The sequence below is a fragment of the Oncorhynchus nerka genome, linkage group LG22 (genome assembly GCF_034236695.1).
Source record: "Oncorhynchus nerka isolate Pitt River linkage group LG22, Oner_Uvic_2.0, whole genome shotgun sequence".
NCBI lineage: Eukaryota > Metazoa > Chordata > Actinopteri > Salmoniformes > Salmonidae > Oncorhynchus > Oncorhynchus nerka.
The window spans coordinates 97,139,342-97,159,989 of NC_088417.1; the positions used below are offsets into that span (position 1 = coordinate 97,139,342).

General features: G+C 45.8%; 1 protein-coding gene across 3 annotated transcripts in view; it reads left to right on the forward strand.

The window, feature by feature from the left end:
* Positions 1-20,648, forward strand: part of LOC115122490 (protein Shroom3-like) — a 166,312-nt gene that overhangs the window by 124,111 nt on the left and 21,553 nt on the right. For all 3 annotated transcript variants that reach the window (XM_065007629.1, XM_065007630.1, XM_065007631.1), the window contains one exon: positions 1,404-2,216. In XM_065007629.1, coding sequence (XP_064863701.1) covers positions 1,404-2,216 — 813 coding nt within the window. The remainder of the gene's footprint in view (positions 1-1,403; positions 2,217-20,648) is intronic.

Below are 20,648 nucleotides of genomic sequence, written 5' to 3' on the forward strand. Positions count from 1 at the left end.
GAACAGTCGATGACTTGGATGACTGGAGTCTTTCACATTTTTTTAGGGCCTTCCTCTAACACTGCCTAGTATAGAGGTCCTGGATGGCAGGAAGCTTGGCCCCAGTGATGTACTGGGCTGTACACACTACCCTCAAGTAGCGCCTTAGCAGTTGCCATACCAGGCAGTGATGCAACCGGTCAATGTTGGAGCTGTAGAACTTTTTGAGGATCTGGGGACCCATGCCAAATCTTTTTAGTCTCCTTTCCTTTCTTGGTGTGTTTGGAACATGATAGTTGGTTGGTGATGTGGACACAAACTCTCGAACCGCTCCACCGTCAATGTGAATGGGGGAGTGTTCGGCCCTCCTTTTCCTGTAGTCCATGATCAGCTCCTTTGTCTTGATCACGTTGAGGCAGAGGTTGTTGTCCTGGCACCACACTGCCAGGTCTCTGACTTCCTCCATATAGATTGTCTCATCATTGTCGGTGATCAGGCCTACCACCGTTGTGTTTTCGGCAAACGTAATGATGGTGTTGGAGTTGTGCTTGGCCACTCAGTTGTGGGTGAACAGGAAGTACAGGAGGGGACTAAGCACGCACCCCTGAGGGGCCCCCGTGTTGAGGATCAGCGTGGCAGATGTGTTGTTGCCTACCCTTACCACCTGGGGGCGGCCCGTCTGGAAGTCCAGCATCCAGTTGCAGAGGGAGGTGTTTAGTCCAAGGGTCCGTAGCTTAGTGATGAGCTTTGTGGGCACTATGGTGTTGAACGCTGAGCTGTAGTCAATGAACAGCATTCTCACATAGGTGTTCCTTTTGTCCAGGTGGGAAAGGGCAGTGTGGAGTGTGATTGAGATGGCCTCTTCTGTGGATCTGTTGGGGCGGTATGCAAATTGGAGTTGGTCTAGGATTTCCGGGATGATGGTGTTGATGTGAGTCATGTCCAGCATTTCAAAGCATTTCATGGCTACAGATGTAAGTGCTACGGGTCGGTAGTCATTTAGGCAGGTTACTTTCGCTTTCTTGGGCACAGGGACTATGGGGTTCTTCTTGAAACATGTAGCTATTACAGACTCGGTCAGGGAGAGATTGAAAATGTCAGTGAAGACACTTGCCAGTTGGTCCACACATGCTCGGAGTACATGCCCTGGTAATCCGTCTGGCCCCGTGGCCTTGTGAATGTTGATTGTTTAAAGGCTACGGAGAGGGTGATCACAGTCGTCTGGAACAGCTGGTGCTCTCATGCATGCTTCAGTGTTGCTTCCCTCGAAGTGAGCATAAAAGGCATTTAGCCCATCTGGTAGGCTCTACATTCAGAGCGCTGCACTGCGACTTGGTGTGTGTGTCTTAGGGGGTTGGGTTAGAAAGCAAGAGACACATTTCTGTTTTCTGGAAAATAAAGGTTTCTTGTTCTTCTTCTTCTAGGTGGGGTTGGAGTCTGACCCAAGGAGGACTAGCCAGCACCAGCTGTTTCTTTTACCAGGTACAGAGACCAGCGTGGCGGACCGCAGGAGGATGTTTGAGATGGCTGCCAGTCGCAGCCTGAGCTCCAGCTCCCAGGCTCCCCAGCGCCTCCAGGGCTCCCAGGCTCCCCAGGGCCTCCAGGGCTCCCAGGCTAGTCTAGCCGTGTCCCGGCCGGAGCTCCGGCAGCTGCAGCAGGACGCCCTGGCCGACTACATGGAGAGGAAGAGAAGCTGGAGGACAGACAGGGATAGGGACAGGTCAGAGGGAGGGCGTGCCCACCGTGACCGCCCTCACAGCGCCTACCTGCAGCCCTTTACAGACACCCGGAGTGTTTCTTCAACCTCCACCACCAGCCTAGCCTCTCTTCAGGAGCCTCTTGGTCAAGACAGCAGTCTCTCTGGTGGGGGAAGGCTCTGCTCCACCCTGCCTCCTGGCCTCCAGGGCTTCTATCCAGGCAGGGTCACTGCACCACGCATCCAGGCCAAGGCCCCAGCCTCAATCTCCACCACCCACCCAGACACCTCGGGATTCCACAGGCTACTAGAGGGAGAGCTGCCCAGATCCAGCCTTGGTAGAGAAGAACCAGCCCAGGACTATGAGGCACTCCAGAGCCAGGAGTTTTTCCTGCGAGGCGATGGAGCCTTTGAGAGGGCAGTTCCAGCCCGGAACTCTGGCAAGTCAGCCTCTGCGGAGGACCTGCTGGAGCGCTCTGAGAGGCCTGCACCCCAGCACTTCAGATCTCGCTCCTCGCCCTCTGGCGAGAGGCTAAATCGGGTAGAGTACAATACACTCTCTGGTTTTACACTTTGTAGACTTCTTTACTAAACTAATCAAAACAAAGACACAACACCATTTATTTTGATACAAATGTGTGTGGATGTAGCTTGAGTTGTAAGTCTTAGGTTAGCTGTAGCTTCAGCTGTAAGTCTTAGGTTAGCTGTAGCTTCAGCTGTAAGTCTTAGGTTAGCTGTAGCTTCAGCTGTAAGTCTTAGGTTAGCTCATCTTCAGCTGTAAGTCTTAGGTTAGCTCATCTTCAGCTGTAAGTCTTAGGTTAGCTCATCTTCAGCTGTAAGTCTTAGTTTAGCTCATCTCAGCTATAAGTCTTAGGTTAGCTCATCTCTGCTGTAAGTCTTAGGTTAGCTGTAGCTTCACCTGTAAGTCTTAGGTTAGCTCATCTTCAGCTGTAAGTCTTAGGCTAGCTCATCAACTGTAAGTCTTAGGTTAGCTCATCTCAGCTATACGTCTTAGGTTAGCTCATCTTCACCTGTAAGTCTTAGGTTAGCTCATCTCAGCTGTAAGTCTTAGGTTAGCTGTAGCTTCACCTGTAAGTCTTAGGTTAGCGCATCTTCAGCTGTAAGTCTTAGGTTAGCGCATCAGCTGTAAGTCTTAGGTTAGCTGTAGCTTCACCTGTAAGTCTTAGGTTAGCTCATCTCAGCTGTAAGTCTTAGGCTAGCTCATCTCAGCTGTAAGTCTTAGGTTAGCTCATCTCAGCTGTAAGTCTTAGGTTAGCTGTAGCTTCACCTGTAAGTCTTAGGTTAGCTCATCTCAGCTGTAAGTCTTAGGTTAGCTCATCTCAGCTGTAAGTCTTAGGCTAGCTCATCTTCACCTGTAAGTCTTAGGTTAGCTCATCTCAGCTGTAAGTGTTAGGTTAGCTCATCTTCACCTGTAAGTCTTAGGTTAGCTCATCTCAGCTGTAAGTCTTAGGTTAGCTCATCTTCACCTGCAAGTCTTAGGTTAGCTCATCAGCTGTAAGTCTTAGGTTAGCTCATCTTCACCTGTAAGTCTTAGGTTAGCTCATCTTCAGCTGTAAGTCTTAGGTTAGCTCATCAGCTGTAAGTCTTAGGTTAGCTCATCAGCTGTAAGTCTTAGGTTAGCTTATTTTAGCGTGGTGGTTCCAGCTAAAGCAGCTGATGCCTTCCTGCTGTGTGACCTGACTGTGTCTGAGCTGGGGTTGGTGTCTGAGCTGGGGTTGGTGTCTGAGCTGGGGTTGGTGTCTGAGCTGGGGTTGGTGTCTGAGCTGGGTTTGGTGTCTGAGCTGGGGTTGGTGTCTGAGCTGGGGTTGGTGTCTGAGCTGGGTTTGGTGTCTGAGCTGGGGTTGGTGTCTGAGATGGGGTTGTTGTCTGAGCTGGGTTTGGTGTCTGAGCTGGGGCTGGTGTCTGAGCTGGGGTTGTTGTCTGAGCTGGGGTTGGTGTCTGAGCTGGGGCTGGTGTCTGAGCTAGGGTTGGTGTCTGAGCTGGGGTTGTTGTCTGAGCTGGGGTTGGTGTCTGAGCTGGGTTTGGTGTCTGAGATGGGGTTGGTGTCTAAGATGGGGTTGTTGTCTGAGTTGGGGTTGGTGTCTGAGCTGGGTTTGGTGTCTGAGCTGGGGTTGGTGTCTGAGCTGGGGTTGTTGTCTGAGCTGGGGTTGTTGTCTGAGCTGGGGCTGGTGTCTGAGCTAGGGTTGTTGTCTGAGCTGGGGTTGGTGTCTGAGCTGGGGTTGGTATCTTGCCTGGGGTTGGTGTCTGAGCTGGGTTTGGTGTCTGAGCTGGGGTTGGTGTCTGAGCTGGGGTTGGTGTCTGAGCTGGGGTTGTTGTCTGAGCTGGGGTTGTTGTCTGAGCTGGGGTTGGTGTCTGAGCTGGGGTTGGTGTCTGAGCTGGGGTTGGTATCTTGCCTGGGGTTGGTGTCTGAGCTGGGTTTGGTGTCTGAGCTGGCCTAACCTTGAGCAGGCACATAAACCCAGGGCTGGATGATGAGTGTCCCAGGGGCAGGAGAGGTCATAGAGGTCAGGAGAGGTCACACAGCTGGCTTCTAAACCCCAGCTCTGCCTCCTACTGACAGGGCCGTGACTACAGCTGGCACATAAACCAACCTAGAAAGCTAGCAGTTAAAATATACTGTCCTACGCTAGGCTGAGGATTCCGCTGCGAAGTCAGTTTCTGTGGGATGTTAAACAAGGATGTTGTTTATCACCATATGGATTTCTTATGCCCTCTACTGTACATAACCCTAACCCTGAGGGGTGACAGGGCAGGTCTATATAGTGACCTAACCCTGAGGGGTGACAGGGAGGGTCTATATAGTGACCTAACCCTGAGGGGTGACAGGGAGGGTCTATATAGTGACCTAACCCTGAGGGGTGACAGGGAGGGTCTATATAGTGACCTAACCCTGAGGGGTGACAGGGCAGGTCTATATAGTGACCTAACCCTGAGGGGTGACAGGGCAGGTCTATATAGTGACCTAACCCTGAGGGGTGACAGGGAGGGTCTATATAGTGACCTAACCCTGAGGGGTGACAGGGAGGGTCTATATAGTGACCTAACCCTGAGGGGTGACAGGGAGGGTCTATATAGTGACCTAACCCTGAGGGGTGACAGGGAGGGTCTATATAGTGACCTAACCCTGAGGGGTGACAGGGAGGGTCTATATAGTGACCTAACCCTGAGGGGTGAGAGGGAGGGTCTATATAGTGACCTAACCCTGAGGGGTGACAGGGCAGGTCTATATAGTGACCTAACCCTGAGGGGTGACAGGGAGGGTCTATATAGTGACCTAACCCTGAGGGGTGAGAGGGAGGGTCTATATAGTGACCTAACCCTGAGGGGTGAAAGGGAGGGTCTATATAGTGACCTAACCCTGAGGGGTGACAGGGAGGGTCTATATAGTGACCTAACCCTGAGGGGTGACAGGGAGGGTCTATATAGTGACCTAACCCTGAGGGGTGACAGGGAGGGTCTATATAGTGACCTAACCCTGAGGGGTGACAGGGAGGGTCTATATAGTGACCTAACCCTGAGGGGTGAAAGGGAGGGTCTATATAGTGACCTAACCCTGAGGGGTGAGAGGGAGGGTCTATATAGTGACCTAACCCTGAGGGGTGACAGGGAGGGTCTATATAGTGACCTAACCCTGAGGGGTGACAGGGAGGGTCTATATAGTGACCTAACCCTGAGGGGTGACAGGGAGGGTCTATATAGTGACCTAACCCTGAGGGGTGACAGGGAGGGTCTATATAGTGACCTAACCCTGAGGGGTGAAAGGGAGGGTCTATATAGTGACCTAACCCTGAGGGGTGACAGGGAGGGTCTATATAGTGACCTAACCCTGAGGGGTGAAAGGGAGGGTCTATATAGTGACCTAACCCTGAGGGGTGAGAGGGAGGGTCTATATAGTGACCTAACCCTGAGGGGTGACAGGGAGGGTCTATATAGTGACCTAACCCTGAGGGGTGAGAGGGAGGGTCTATATAGTGACCTAACCCTGAGGGGTGACAGGGAGGGTCTATATAGTGACCTAACCCTGAGGGGTGACAGGGCAGGTCTATATAGTGACCTAACCTTGAGGGGTGACAGGGAGGGTCTATATAGTGACCTAACCCTGAGGGGTGAAAGGGAGGGTCTATATAGTGACCTAACCCTGAGGGGTGACAGGGAGGGTCTATATAGTGACCTAACCCTGAGGGGTGACAGGGAGGGTCTATATAGTGACCTAACCCTGAGGGGTGACAGGGAGGGTCTATATAGTGACCTAACCCTGAGGGGTGACAGGGAGGGTCTATATAGTGACCTAACCCTGAGGGGTGACAGGGAGGGTCTATATAGTGACCTAACCCTGAGGGGTGAGAGGGAGGGTCTATATAGTGACCTAACCCTGAGGGGTGACAGGGAGGGTCTATATAGTGACCTAACCCTGAGGGGTGACAGGGAGGGTCTATATAGTGACCTAACCCTGAGGGGTGACAGGGAGGGTCTATATAGTGACCTAACCCTGAGGGGTGACAGGGAGGGTCTATATAGTGACCTAACCCTGAGGGGTGAAAGGGAGGGTCTATATAGTGACCTAACCCTGAGGGGTGACAGGGAGGGTCTATATAGTGACCTAACCCTGAGGGGTGACAGGGAGGGTCTATATAGTGACCTAACCCTGAGGGGTGACAGGGAGGGTCTATATAGTGACCTAACCCTGAGGGGTGACAGGGAGGGTCTATATAGTGACCTAACCCTGAGGGGTGACAGGGAGGGTCTATATAGTGACCTAACCCTGAGGGGTGACAGGGAGGGTCTATATAGTGACCTAACCCTGAGGGGTGACAGGGAGGGTCTATATAGTGACCTAACCCTGAGGGGTGACAGGGAGGGTCTATATAGTGACCTAACCCTGAGGGGTGAAAGGGAGGGTCTATATAGTGACCTAACCCTGAGGGGTGACAGGGAGGGTCTATATAGTGACCTAACCCTGAGGGGTGAAAGGGAGGGTCTATATAGTGACCTAACCCTGAGGGGTGACAGGGAGGGTCTATATAGTGACCTAACCCTGAGGGGTGACAGGGAGGGTCTATATAGTGACCTAACCCTGAGGGGTGACAGGGAGGGTCTATATAGTGACCTAACCCTGAGGGGTGACAGGGAGGGTCTATATAGTGACCTAACCCTGAGGGGTGAAAGGGAGGGTCTATATAGTGACCTAACCCTGAGGGGTGACAGGGAGGGTCTATATAGTGACCTAACCCTGAGGGGTGACAGGGAGGGTCTATATAGTGACCTAACCCTGAGGGGTGAAAGGGAGGGTCTATATAGTGACCTAACCCTGAGGGGTGACAGGGAGGGTCTATATAGTGACCTAACCCTGAGGGGTGACAGGGAGGGTCTATATAGTGACCTAACCCTGAGGGGTGACAGGGAGGGTCTATACAGGGAGTGACCTAACCCTGAGGGGTGACAGGGAGGGTCTATATAGTGACCTAACCCTGAGGGGTGACAGGGAGGGTCTATATAGTGACCTAACCCTGAGGGGTGACAGGGAGGGTCTATATAGTGACCTAACCCTGAGGGGTGACAGGGAGGGTCTATATAGTGACCTATAGTGACCTAACCCTGAGGGGTGAAAGGGAGGGTCTATATAGTGACCTAACCCTGAGGGGTGACAGGGAGGGTCTATATAGTGACCTAACCCTGAGGGGTGACAGGGAGGGTCTATATAGTGACCTAACCCTGAGGGGTGACAGGGAGGGTCTATATAGTGACCTAACCCTGAGGGGTGAAAGGGAGGGTCTATATAGTGACCTAACCCTGAGGGGTGACAGGGAGGGTCTATATAGTGACCTAACCCTGAGGGGTGACAGGGAGGGTCTATATAGTGACCTAACCCTGAGGGGTGAAAGGGAGGGTCTATATAGTGACCTAACCCTGAGGGGTGACAGGGAGGGTCTATATAGTGACCTAACCCTGAGGGGTGACAGGGAGGGTCTATATAGTGACCTAACCCTGAGGGGTGAGAGGGAGGGTCTATATAGTGACCTAACCCTGAGGGGTGACAGGGAGGGTCTATATAGTGACCTAACCCTGAGGGGTGACAGGGAGGGTCTATATAGTGACCTAACCCTGAGGGGTGACAGGGAGGGTCTATATAGTGACCTAACCCTGAGGGGTGACAGGGAGGGTCTATATAGTGACCTAACCCTGAGGGGTGACAGGGAGGGTCTATATAGTGACCACATAGGGATAAATAGTTAAATAAGTTTATCTCTATGGTGCCCCTCGCCCTGGCCTGGCCAGCAGCTCCACAGACAGGAAATACCCAAGATCCTTGACTTCCTGTGTGGTGCCACTGGGCCAGGGCTAGCAGAACACTGACTGATCACAGACTGATAAGACAGACAAACAAACACACGCAGACACATTAACACTCACACATACACACTGCAGTGGGCCCAGGAGGAGCAAGCTACAGACAATTATGATTGTCTTTAGAAGCTCCATTCGGGCCACAGCAGCTGATAGGTCAGTCTCCCACTGCTGGGTCCTGAGGATGGATGGATGGATATTAAAAAGTCCTTTATCTCCCAGAGCGATTACAGCCAGCATAAACACACACTGCGTTTCACATAACCACTGTCTCTCAGTCTGTGGGTGTGAATTAAACTGCTTTATCATGGGGTAGAAATGAAAGGGATTTCTAACATTTTCCTCTCTTTTGCCACTACCATAATATTTGTTGAAAACAGAAAGACAGCTGAAGCAAACACACACAGCCTATAGGACAGAGTTCCCCAAATGGCGGCCCGCAGGCCGAATTTGGCCCGTGGGTGGTTTTATTTGGCCCCCCCCAAGTTATCTGAGCAAAAAATAATAATTGTGTTGGATGTAAAAGACTAAAATCACCAGGAAATCAGCTCCACGTGATTTTAATTCAGGAAATCAGCTCCAAGTGATTTTAATTCAAGAAATCAGCTCCAAGTGATTTTAATGTAGGAAATCTGTTCCCAAGTATTCCCACATATAATGGAGAGACACGTGATCGTATACAAGATTTTAAATTATTGTTTTCGTCAAACAATATATCGTTTAGGGCACCTTGAAGTCAATTTGCAATCTACAATTTTTTTGTTATTATGTTTCCGACCCCTTGACCATCTGTTCAAGAAAAAATCATCCCGCTGCTGAATCTAGTTTATAAGCCCTACTATAGGATAACCTCTATATATGTAGCTATGATGTCAGAGGTCCTATAGGATAACCTCTATATATGTAGCTATGATGTCAGAGGTCCTATAGGATAACCTCTATATATGTAGCTATGATGTCAGAGGTCCTATAGGATAACCTCTATATATGTAGCTATGATGTCAGAGGTACTATAGGATAACCTCTATATATGTAGCTATGCTGTCAGAGGTCCTACAGGATAACCTCTATATATGTAGCTATGATGTCAGAGGTACTATAGGATAACCTCTATATATGTAGCTATGCTGTCAGAGGTCCTACAGGATAACCTCTATATATGTAGCTATGATGTCAGAGGTCCTATAGGATAACCTCTATATATGTAGCTATGATGTCAGAGGTCCTACAGGATAACCTCTATATATGTAGCTATGATGTCAGAGGTCCTACAGGATAACCTCTATATATGTAGCTATGCTGTCAGAGGTCCTATAGGATAACCTCTATATATGTAGCTATGATGTCAGAGGTCCTATAGGATAACCTCTATATATGTAGCTATGATGTCAGAGGTCCTACAGGATAACCTCTATATATGTAGCTATGATGTCAGAGGTCCTATAGGATAACCTCTATATATGTAGCTATGCTGTCAGAGGTCCTATAGGATAACCTCTATATATGTAGCTATGATGTCAGAGGTCCTATAGGATAACCTCTATATATGTAGCTATGCTGTCAGAGGTTCTACAGGATAACCTCTATATATGTAGCTATGATGTCAGAGGTTCTACAGTATAACCTCTATATATGTAGCTATGCTGTCAGAGGTTCTACAGGATAACCTCTATATATGTAGCTATGATGTCAGAGGTCCTACAGGATAACCTCTATATATGTAGCTATGCTGTCAGAGGTCCTACAGGATAACCTCTATATATGTAGCTATGCTGTCAGAGGTCCTACAGGATAACCTCTATATATGTAGCTATGATGTCAGAGGTCCTATAGGATAACCTCTATATATGTAGCTATGATGTCAGAGGTCCTACAGGATAACCTCTATATATGTAGCTATGCTGTCAGAGGTCCTACAGGATAACCTCTATATATGTAGCTATGCTGTCAGAGGTTCTACAGGATAACCTCTATATATGTAGCTATGATGTCAGAGGTTCTACAGTATAACCTCTATATATGTAGCTATGCTGTCAGAGGTTCTACAGGATAACCTCTATATATGTAGCTATGATGTCAGAGGTCCTACAGGATAACCTCTATATATGTAGCTATGCTGTCAGAGGTCCTACAGGATAACCTCTATATATGTAGCTATGCTGTCAGAGGTCCTACAGGATAACCTCTATATATGTAGCTATGATGTCAGAGGTCCTATAGGATAACCTCTATATATGTAGCTATGATGTCAGAGGTCCTACAGGATAACCTCTATATATGTAGCTATGCTGTCAGAGGTCCTACAGGATAACCTCTATATATGTAGCTATGATGTCAGAGGTCCTACAGGATAACCTCTATATATGTAGCTATGATGTCAGAGGTCCTACAGGATAACCTCTATATATGTAGCTATGCTGTCAGAGGTCCTACAGGATAACCTCTATATATGTAGCTATGCTGTCAGAGGTCCTACAGGATAACCTCTATACATGTAGCTATGATGTCAGAGGTCCTATAGGATAACCTCTATATATGTAGCTATGATGTCAGAGGTCCTACAGGATAACCTCTATATATGTAGCTATGCTGTCAGAGGTCCTACAGGATAACTCTATATATGTAGCTATGCTGTCAGAGGTCCTACAGGATAACCTCTATATATGTAGCTATGCTGTCAGAGGTTCTACAGGATAACCTCTATATATGTAGCTATGATGTCAGAGGTTCTACAGTATAACCTCTATATATGTAGCTATGCTGTCAGAGGTTCTACAGGATAACCTCTATATATGTAGCTATGATGTCAGAGGTCCTACAGGATAACCTCTATATATGTAGCTATGCTGTCAGAGGTCCTACAGGATAACCTCTATATATGTAGCTATGCTGTCAGAGGTCCTACAGGATAACCTCTATATATGTAGCTATGATGTCAGAGGTCCTATAGGATAACCTCTATATATGTAGCTATGATGTCAGAGGTCCTACAGGATAACCTCTATATATGTAGCTATGATGTCAGAGGTCCTACAGGATAACCTCTATATATGTAGCTATGATGTCAGAGGTCCTATAGGATAACCTCTATATATGTAGCTATGCTGTCAGAGGTCCTATAGGATAACCTCTATATATGTAGCTATGATGTCAGAGGTCCTACAGGATAACCTCTATATATGTAGCTATGCTGTCAGAGGTCCTATAGGATAACCTCTATATATGTAGCTATGATGTCAGAGGTCCTACAGGATAACCTCTATATGTGTAGCTATGATGTCAGGTCCTACAGGATAACCTCTATATGTGTAGCTATGATGTCAGAGGTCCTACAGGATAACCTCTATATGTGTAGCTATGATGTCAGAGGTCCTACAGGATAACATGGTATATATGTAGCTATGATGTCAGAGGTCTTTCAGTATAATGTAGTATATATGTAGCTATGATGTCAGAGGTCCTACAGAATAATGTGGTATATATGTAGCTATGCTGTCAGAGGTCCTACAGGATAACCTCTATATATGTAGCTATGATGTCAGAGGTCCTACAGTATAACCTCTATATATGTAGCTATGATGTCAGAGGTCCTACAGGATATCCTCTATATATGTAGCTATGCTGTCAGAGGTCCTACAGTATAATGTGGTATAAATGTAGCTATGATATCAGAGGTCAAATCAAATCAAATCAAATTGATTTATATAGCCCTTCGTACATCAGCTGATATCTCAAAGTGCTGTACAGAAACCCAGCCTAAAACCCCAAACAGCAAGCAATGCAGGTGTAAAAGCACGGTGGCTAGGAAAAACTCCCTAGAAAGGCCAAAACCTAGGAAGAAACCTAGAGAGGAACCAGGCTATGTGGGGTGGCCAGTCCTCTTCTGGCTGTGCCGGGTAGAGATTATAACAGAACATGGCCAAGATGTTCAAATGTTCATAAATGACCAGCATGGTCGAATAATAATAAGGCAGAACAGTTGAAACTGGAGCAGCAGCACAGTCAGGTGGACTGGGGACAGCAAGGAGTCATCATGTCAGGTAGTCCTGGGGCACGGTCCTAGGGCTCAGGTCCTCCGAGAGAGAGAAAGAAAGAGAGAATTAGAGAGAGCATATGTGGGGTGGCCAGTCCTCTTCTGGCTGTGCCGGGTGGAGATTATAACAGAACGTGGCCAAGATGTTCAAATGTTCATAAATGACCAGCATGGTCGAATAATAGTAAGGCAGAACAGTTGAAACTGGAGCAGCAGCATGGCCAGGTGGACTGGGGACAGCAAGGAGTCATCATGCCAGGTAGTCCTGGGACATGGTCCTAGGGCCCAGGCCAGTTGAAACTGGAGCAGCAGCATGGCCAGGTGGACTGGGGACAGCAAGGAGTCATCATGTCAGGTAGTCCTGGGGCATGGTCCTAGGGCTCAGGTCCTCCGAGAGAGAGAAAGAAAGAGGGAAGGAGAGAATTAGAGAACGCACACTTAGATTCACACAGGACACCGAATAGGACAGGAGAAGTACTCCAGATATAACAAACTGACCCTAGCCCCCCGACACATAAACTACTGCAGCATAAATACTGGAGGCTGAGACAGGAGGGGTCAGGAGACACTGTGGCCCCATCCGAGGACACCCCGGACAGGGCCAAACAGGAAGGATATAACCCCACCCACTTTGCCAAAGCACAGCCCCCACACCACTAGAGGGATATCTTCAACCACCAACTTACCATCCTGAGACAAGGCCGAGTATAGCCCACAAAGATCTCCGCCACGGCACAACCCAAGGGGGCGCCAACCCAGACAGGCTGACCACAACAGTGAATCAACCCACTCAGGTGACGCACCCCCAGGGACGGCATGAGAGAGCCCCAGTAAGCCAGTGACTCAGCCCCTGTAACAGGGTTAGAGGCAGAGAATCCCAGTGGAAAGAGGGGAACCGGCCAGGCAGAGACAGCAAGGGCGGTTCGTTGCTCCAGAGCCTTTCCGTTCACCTTCCCACTCCTGGGCCAGACTACACTCAATCATATGACCCACTGAAGAGATGAGTCTTCAGTAAAGACTTAAAGGTTGAGACCGAGTTTGCGTCTCTGACATGGGTAGGCAGACCGTTCCATAAAAATGGAGCTCTATAGGAGAAAGCCCTGCCTCCAGCTGTTTGCTTAGAAATTCTAGGGACAATTAGGAGGCCTGCGTCTTGTGACCGTAGCGTACGTGTAGGTATGTACGGCAGGACCAAATCAGAGAGATAGGTAGGAGCAAGCCCATGTAATGCTTTGTAGGTTAGCAGTAAAACCTTGAAATCAGCCCTTGCTTTGACAGGAAGCCAGTGTAGAGAGGCTAGCACTGGAGTAATATGATCACATTTTTTGGTTCTAGTCAGGATTCTAGAAGCCGTATTTAGCACTAACTGAAGTTTATTTAGTGCTTTATCCGGGTAGCCGGAAAATAGAGCATTGCAGTAGTCTAACCTAGAAGTGACAAAAGCATGGATTAATTTTTCTGCATCATTTTTGGACAGAAAGTTTCTGATTTTTGCAATGTTACGTAGATGGAAAAAAGCTGTCCTCGAAATGGTCTTGATATGTTCTTCAAAAGAGAGATCAGGGTCCAGAGTAACGCCGAGGTCCTTCACAGTTTTATTTGAGACGACTGTACAACCATTAAGATTAATTGTCAGATTCAACAGAAGATCTCTTTGTTTCTTGGGACCTAGAACAAGCATCTCTGTTTTGTCCGAGTTTAATAGTAGAAAGTTTGCAGCCATCCACTTCCTTATGTCTGAAACACATGCTTCTAGCGCAATTTTGGGGCTTCACCATGTTTCATTGAAATGTACAGCTGTGTATCATCCGCATAGCAGTGAAAGTTTACATTATGTTTTCGAATAACATCCCCAAGAGGTAAAATATATAGTGAAAACAATAGTGGTCCTAAAACAGAACCTTGAGGAACACTGAAATTTACAGTTGATTTGTCAGAGGACAAACCATTCACAGAGACAAACTGATATCTTTCCGACAGATAAGATCTAAACCAGGCCAGAACATGTCCGTGTAGACCAATTTGGGTTTCCAATCTCTCCAAAAGAATGTGGTGATCGATGGTATCAAAAGCAGCACTAAGGTCTAGGAGCACGAGGACAGATGCAGAGCCTCGGTCCGATGCCATTAAAATGTCATTTACCACCTTCACAAGTGCCGTCTCAGTGCTATGATGGGGTCTAAAACCAGACTGAAGCATTTCGTATACATTGTTTGTCTTCAGGAAGGCAGTGAGTTGCTGCGCAACAGCCTTCTCTAAAATTTTTGAGAGGAATGGAAGATTCGATATAGGCCGATAGTTTTTTATATTTTCTGGGTCAAGGTTTGGCTTTTTCAAGAGAGGCTTTATTACTGCCACTTTTAGTGAGTTTGGTACACATCCAGTGGATAGAGAGCCGTTTATTATGTTCAACATAGGAGGGCCAAGCACAGGAAGCAGCTCTTTCAGTAGTTTAGTTGGAATAGGGTCCAGTATGCAGCTTGAAGGTTTAGAGGCCATGATTATTTTCATCATTGTGTCAAGAGATATAGTACTAAAAGACTTGAGCGTCTCTCTTGATCCTAGGTCCTGGCAGAGTTGTGCAGACTCAGGACAACTGAGGTTTGGAGGAATACGCAGGTTTAAAGAGGAGTCCGTAATTTGCTTTCTAATAATCATAATCTTTTCCTCAAAGAAGTTCATGAATTTATCACTGCTAAAGTGAAAGTCATCCTCTCTTGGGGAATGCTGCTTTTAGTTAGCTTTGCGACAGTATCAAAAGGAATTTCGGATTGTTCTTATTTTCCTCAATTAAGTTAGAAAAATAGGATGATCGAGCAGCAGTAAGGGCTCTTCGGTACTGCACGGTACCGTCTTTCCAAGCTAGTCGGAAGACTTCCAGTTTGGTGTGGCGCCATTTCCGTTCCAATTTTCTGGAAGCTTGCTTCAGAGCTCGGTATTTTCTGTGTACCAGGGAGCTAGTTTCTTATGAGACATTTTTTTAGTTTTTAGGGGTGCAACTGCATCTAGGGTATTGCGCAAGGTTAAATTGAGATCCTCAGTTAGGTGGTTAACGGATTTTTGTCCTCTGGCGTCCTTGGGTAGGCAGAGGGAGTCTGGAAGGGCATCAAGGAATCTTTGTGTTGTCTGTGAATTTATAGCACGACTTTTGATGTTCCTTGGTTGGGGTCTGAGCAGATTATTTGTTGCAATTGCAAACATAATAAAATGGTGGTCCGATAGTCCAGGATTATGAGGAAAAACATTAAGATCCACAACATTTATTCCATGGGACAAAACTAGGTCCAGCGTATGACTGTGACAGTGAGTGGGTCCAGACACATGTTGGACAAAACCCACTGAGTCGATGATGGCTCCGAAAGCCTTTTGGAGTGGGTCTGTGGACTTTTCCATGTGAATATTAAAGTCACCAAATATTAGAATATTATCTGCTATGACTACAAGGTCCGATAGGAATTCAGGGAACTCAGTGAGAAACGCTGTATATGGCCCAGGAGGCCTGTAAACAGTAGCTATAAAAAGTGATTGAGTAGGCTGCATAGATTTCATGACTAGAAGCTCAAAAGACGAAAACGTCATTTTTTTTTTTTGTAAATTGAAATTTGCTATCGTAAATGTTAGCAACACCTCCGCCTTTGCGGGATGGCAGGAGATATGGTCACTAGTGTAGCCAGGAGGTGAGGCCTCATTTAACACAGTAAATTCATCAGGCTTAAGCCATGTTTCAGTCAGGCCAATCACATCAAGATTATGATCAGTGATTAGTTCATTGACTATAATTGCCTTTGAAGTAAGGGATCTAACATTAGGTAGCCCTATTTTGAGATGTGAGGTATGATCTCTTTCAGTAATGACAGGAATGGAGGTGGTCTTGGAGGTGGTCTTTATCCTAGTGAGATTGCTAAGGCGAACACCGCCATGTTTAGTTTTGCCCAACCTAGGTCGAGGCACAGACACGGTCTCAATGGTGATAGCTGAGCTGACTACACTGACTATGCTAGTGGCAGACTCCACTATGCTGGCAGGCTGGCTAACAGCCTGCTGCCTGGCCTGCACCCTATTTCATTGTGGAGCTAGAGGAGTTAGAGCCCTGTCTATGTTGGTAGATAAGATGAGAGCACCCCTCCAGCTAGGATGGAGTCTGTCACTCCTCAGCAGGTCAGGCTTGGTCCTGTTTATGGGTGAGTCCCAGAAAGAGGGACAATTATCTACAAATTCTATCTTTTGGGAGGAGCAGAAAACAGTTTTCAACCAGCGATTGAGTTGTGAGACTCTGCTGTAGAGCTCATCACTCCCCCTAACTGGGAGGGGGCCAGAGACAATTACTTGATGCCGACACATCTTTCTAGCTGATATGCACGCAGAAGCTATGTTGCGCTTGGTGATCTCTGACTGTTTCATCCTAACATCGTTGGTGCCGACGTGGATAACCTTATCTCTATACTCTCTACACTCGCCAGTTTTAGCTTTAGCCAGCACCATCTTCAGTATAATGTGGTATATATGTGGTATATATGTAGCTATGATGTCAGAGGTCCTACAGTATAATGTGGTATATATGTAGCTATGCTGTCAGAGGTCCTACAGTATAATGTAGCATATATGTAGCTATGATATCAGAGGTCCTACAGTATAATGTGGTATATATGTAGCTATGCTGTCAGAGGTCCTACAGTATAATGTAGCATATATGTAGCTATCCTGTCAGAGGTCCTACAGTATAATGTAGTATATGCAGCTATGATGTCAGAGGTCCTACAGGATAACCTCTATATATGTAGCTATGATGTAAGAGGTCCTACAGGATAACCTCTATATATGTAGCTATGATGTCAGAGGTCCTACAGGATAACCTCTATATATGTAGCTATGATGTCAGAGGTCCTACAGGATAACCTCTATATATGTAGCTATGATGTCAGAGGTCCTATAGGATAACCTCTATATATGTAGCTATGATGTCAGAGGTCCTATAAGATGACCTCTATATATGTAGCTATGATGTCAGAGGTCCTATAGGATAACCTCTATATATGTAGCTATGACGTCAGAGGTCCTATAGGATAACCTCTATATATGTAGCTATGATGTCAGAGGTCCTATAGGATAACCTCTATATATGTAGCTATGATGTCAGAGGTCCTACAGGATAACCTCTATATATGTAGCTATGCTGTCAGAGGTCCTACAGGATAACCTCTATATATGTAGCTATGATGTCAGAGGTCCTACAGGATAACCTCTATATATGTAGCTATGATGTCAGAAGGTCCTACAGGATAATGTAGTATATATGTAGCTATGCTGTCAGAGGTCCTACAGGATAACCTCTATATATGTAGCTATGATGTCAGAGGTCCTACAGGATAACCTTTATATATGTAGCTATGATGTCAGAGGTCCTACAGGATAACCTCTATATATGTAGCTATGATGTCAGAGGTCCTACAGTATAATGTAGTATATATGTAGCTATGCTGTCAGAGGTCCTACAGGATAACCTCTATATATGTAGCTATGATGTCAGAGGTCCTACAGGATAACCTCTATATATGTAGCTATGATGTCAGAAGGTCCTACAGGATAATGTAGTATATATGTAGCTATGCTGTCAGAGGTCCTACAGGATAACCTCTATATATGTAGCTATGATGTCAGAGGTCCTACAGGATAATGTGGTATATATGTAGCTATGATGTCAGAGGTCCTACAGGATAACCTCTATATATGTAGCTATGATGTCAGAGGTCCTACAGTATAATGTAGTATATATGTAGCTATGCTGTCAGAGGTCCTACAGGATAACCTCTATATATGTAGCTATGATGTCAGAGGTCCTACAGTATAATGTAGTATATATGTAGCTATGCTGTCAGAGGTCCTACAGGATAACCTCTATATATGTAGCTATGATGTCAGAGGTCCTATAGGATAACCTCTATATATGTAGCTATGACATCAGAGGTCCTATAGGATAACCTCTATATATGTAGCTATGATGTCAGAGGTCCTATAGGATAACCTCTATATATGTAGCTATGATGTCAGAGGTCCTACAGGATAACCTCTATATATGTAGCTATGCTGTCAGAGGTCCTACAGGATAACCTCTATATATGTAGCTATGATGTCAGAGGTCCTACAGGATAACCTCTATATATGTAGCTATGATGTCAGAAGGTCCTACAGGATAATGTAGTATATATGTAGCTATGCTGTCAGAGGTCCTACAGGATAACCTCTATATATGTAGCTATGATGTCAGAGGTCCTACAGGATAATGTGGTATATATGTAGCTATGATGTCAGAGGTCCTACAGTATAACCTCTATATATGTAGCTATGATGTCAGAGGTCCTACAGGATAACCTTTATATATGTAGCTATGATGTCAGAGGTCCTACAGGATAACCTCTATATATGTAGCTATGATGTCAGAGGTCCTACAGTATAATGTAGTATATATGTAGCTATGCTGTCAGAGGTCCTACAGGATAACCTCTATATATGTAGCTATGATGTCAGAGGTCCTACAGGATAACCTCTATATATGTAGCTATGATGTCAGAAGGTCCTACAGGATAATGTAGTATATATGTAGCTATGCTGTCAGAGGTCCTACAGGATAACCTCTATATATGTAGCTATGATGTCAGAGGTCCTACAGGATAATGTGGTATATATGTAGCTATGATGTCAGAGGTCCTACAGGATAACCTCTATATATGTAGCTATGATGTCAGAGGTCCTACAGTATAATGTGGTATATATGTAGCTATGATGTCAGAGGTCCTACAGGATAACCTCTATATATGTAGCTATGATGTCAGAGGTCCTACAGTATAACCTCTATATATGTAGCTATGATGTCAGAGGTCCTACAGGATAACCTTTATATATGTAGCTATGATGTCAGAGGTCCTACAGGATAACCTCTATATATGTAGCTATGATGTCAGAGGTCCTACAGTATAATGTAGTATATATGTAGCTATGCTGTCAGAGGTCCTACAGGATAACCTCTATATATGTAGCTATGATGTCAGAGGTCCTACAGGATAACCTCTATATGTGTAGCTATGATGTCAGAGGTCCTACAGGATAACCTCTATATGTGTAGCTATGATATCAGAGGTCCTACAGGATAACATGGTATATATGTAGCTATGATGTCAGAGGTCCTATAGGATAACTTCTATATATGTAGCTATGCTGTCAGAGGTCCTACAGTATAATGTGGTATATATGTAGCTATGCTGTCAGAGGTCCTACAGGATAATGTGGTATATATGTAGCTATGATGTCAGAGGTCCTACAGTATAATGTGGTATATATGTAGCTATGATGTCAGAGGTCCTACAGGATAACCTCTATATATGTAGCTATGATGTCAGAGGTCCTACAGTATAACCTCTATATATGTAGCTATGATGTCAGAGGTCCTACAGGATAACCTTTATATATGTAGCTATGATGTCAGAGGTCCTACAGGATAACCTCTATATATGTAGCTATGATTACAGAGGTCCTACAGTATAATGTGGTATATATGTAGCTATGATGTCAGAGGTCCTACAGTATAACGTAGTATATATGTAGCTATGCTGTCAGAGGTCCTACAGGATAACCTCTATATATGTAGCTATGATGTCAGAGGTCCTACAGGATAACCTCTATATGTGTAGCTATGATGTCAGAGGTCCTACAGGATAACCTCTATATGTGTAGCTATGATATCAGAGGTCCTACAGGATAACATGGTATATATGTAGCTATGATGTCAGAGGTCCTATAGGATAACTTCTATATATGTAGCTATGCTGTCAGAGGTCCTACAGGATAACCTCTATATATGTAGCTATGATGTCAGAGGTCCTATAGGATAACCTCTATATATGTAGCTATGATGTCAGAGGTCCTACAGGATAACCTCTATATATGTAGCTATGATGTCAGAGGTCCTACAGGATAACCTCTATATATGTAGCTATGATGTCAGAGGTCCTACAGGATAACCTCTATATATGTAGCTATGATGTCAGAGGTCCTATAGGATAACCTCTATATATGTAGCTATGATGTCAGAGGTCCTATAGGATGACCTCTATATATGTAGCTATGATGTCAGAGGTCCTATAGGATAACCTCTATATATGTAGCTATGACGTCAGAGGTCCTATAGGATAACCTCTATATATGTAGCTATGATGTCAGAGGTCCTATAGGATAACCTCTATATATGTAGCTATGATGTCAGAGGTCCTACAGGATAACCTCTATATATGTAGCTATGCTGTCAGAGGTCCTACAGGATAACCTCTATATATGTAGCTATGATGTCAGAGGTCCTACAGGATAATGTGGTATATATGTAGCTATGATGTCAGAGGTCCTACAGTATAATGTGGTATATATGTAGCTATGATGTCAGAGGTCCTACAGGATAACCTCTATATATGTAGCTATGATGTCAGAGGTCCTACAGTATAACGTGGTATATATGTAGCTATGCTGTCAGAGGTCCTACAGTATAACCTCTATATATGTAGCTATGATGTCAGAGGTCCTACAGGA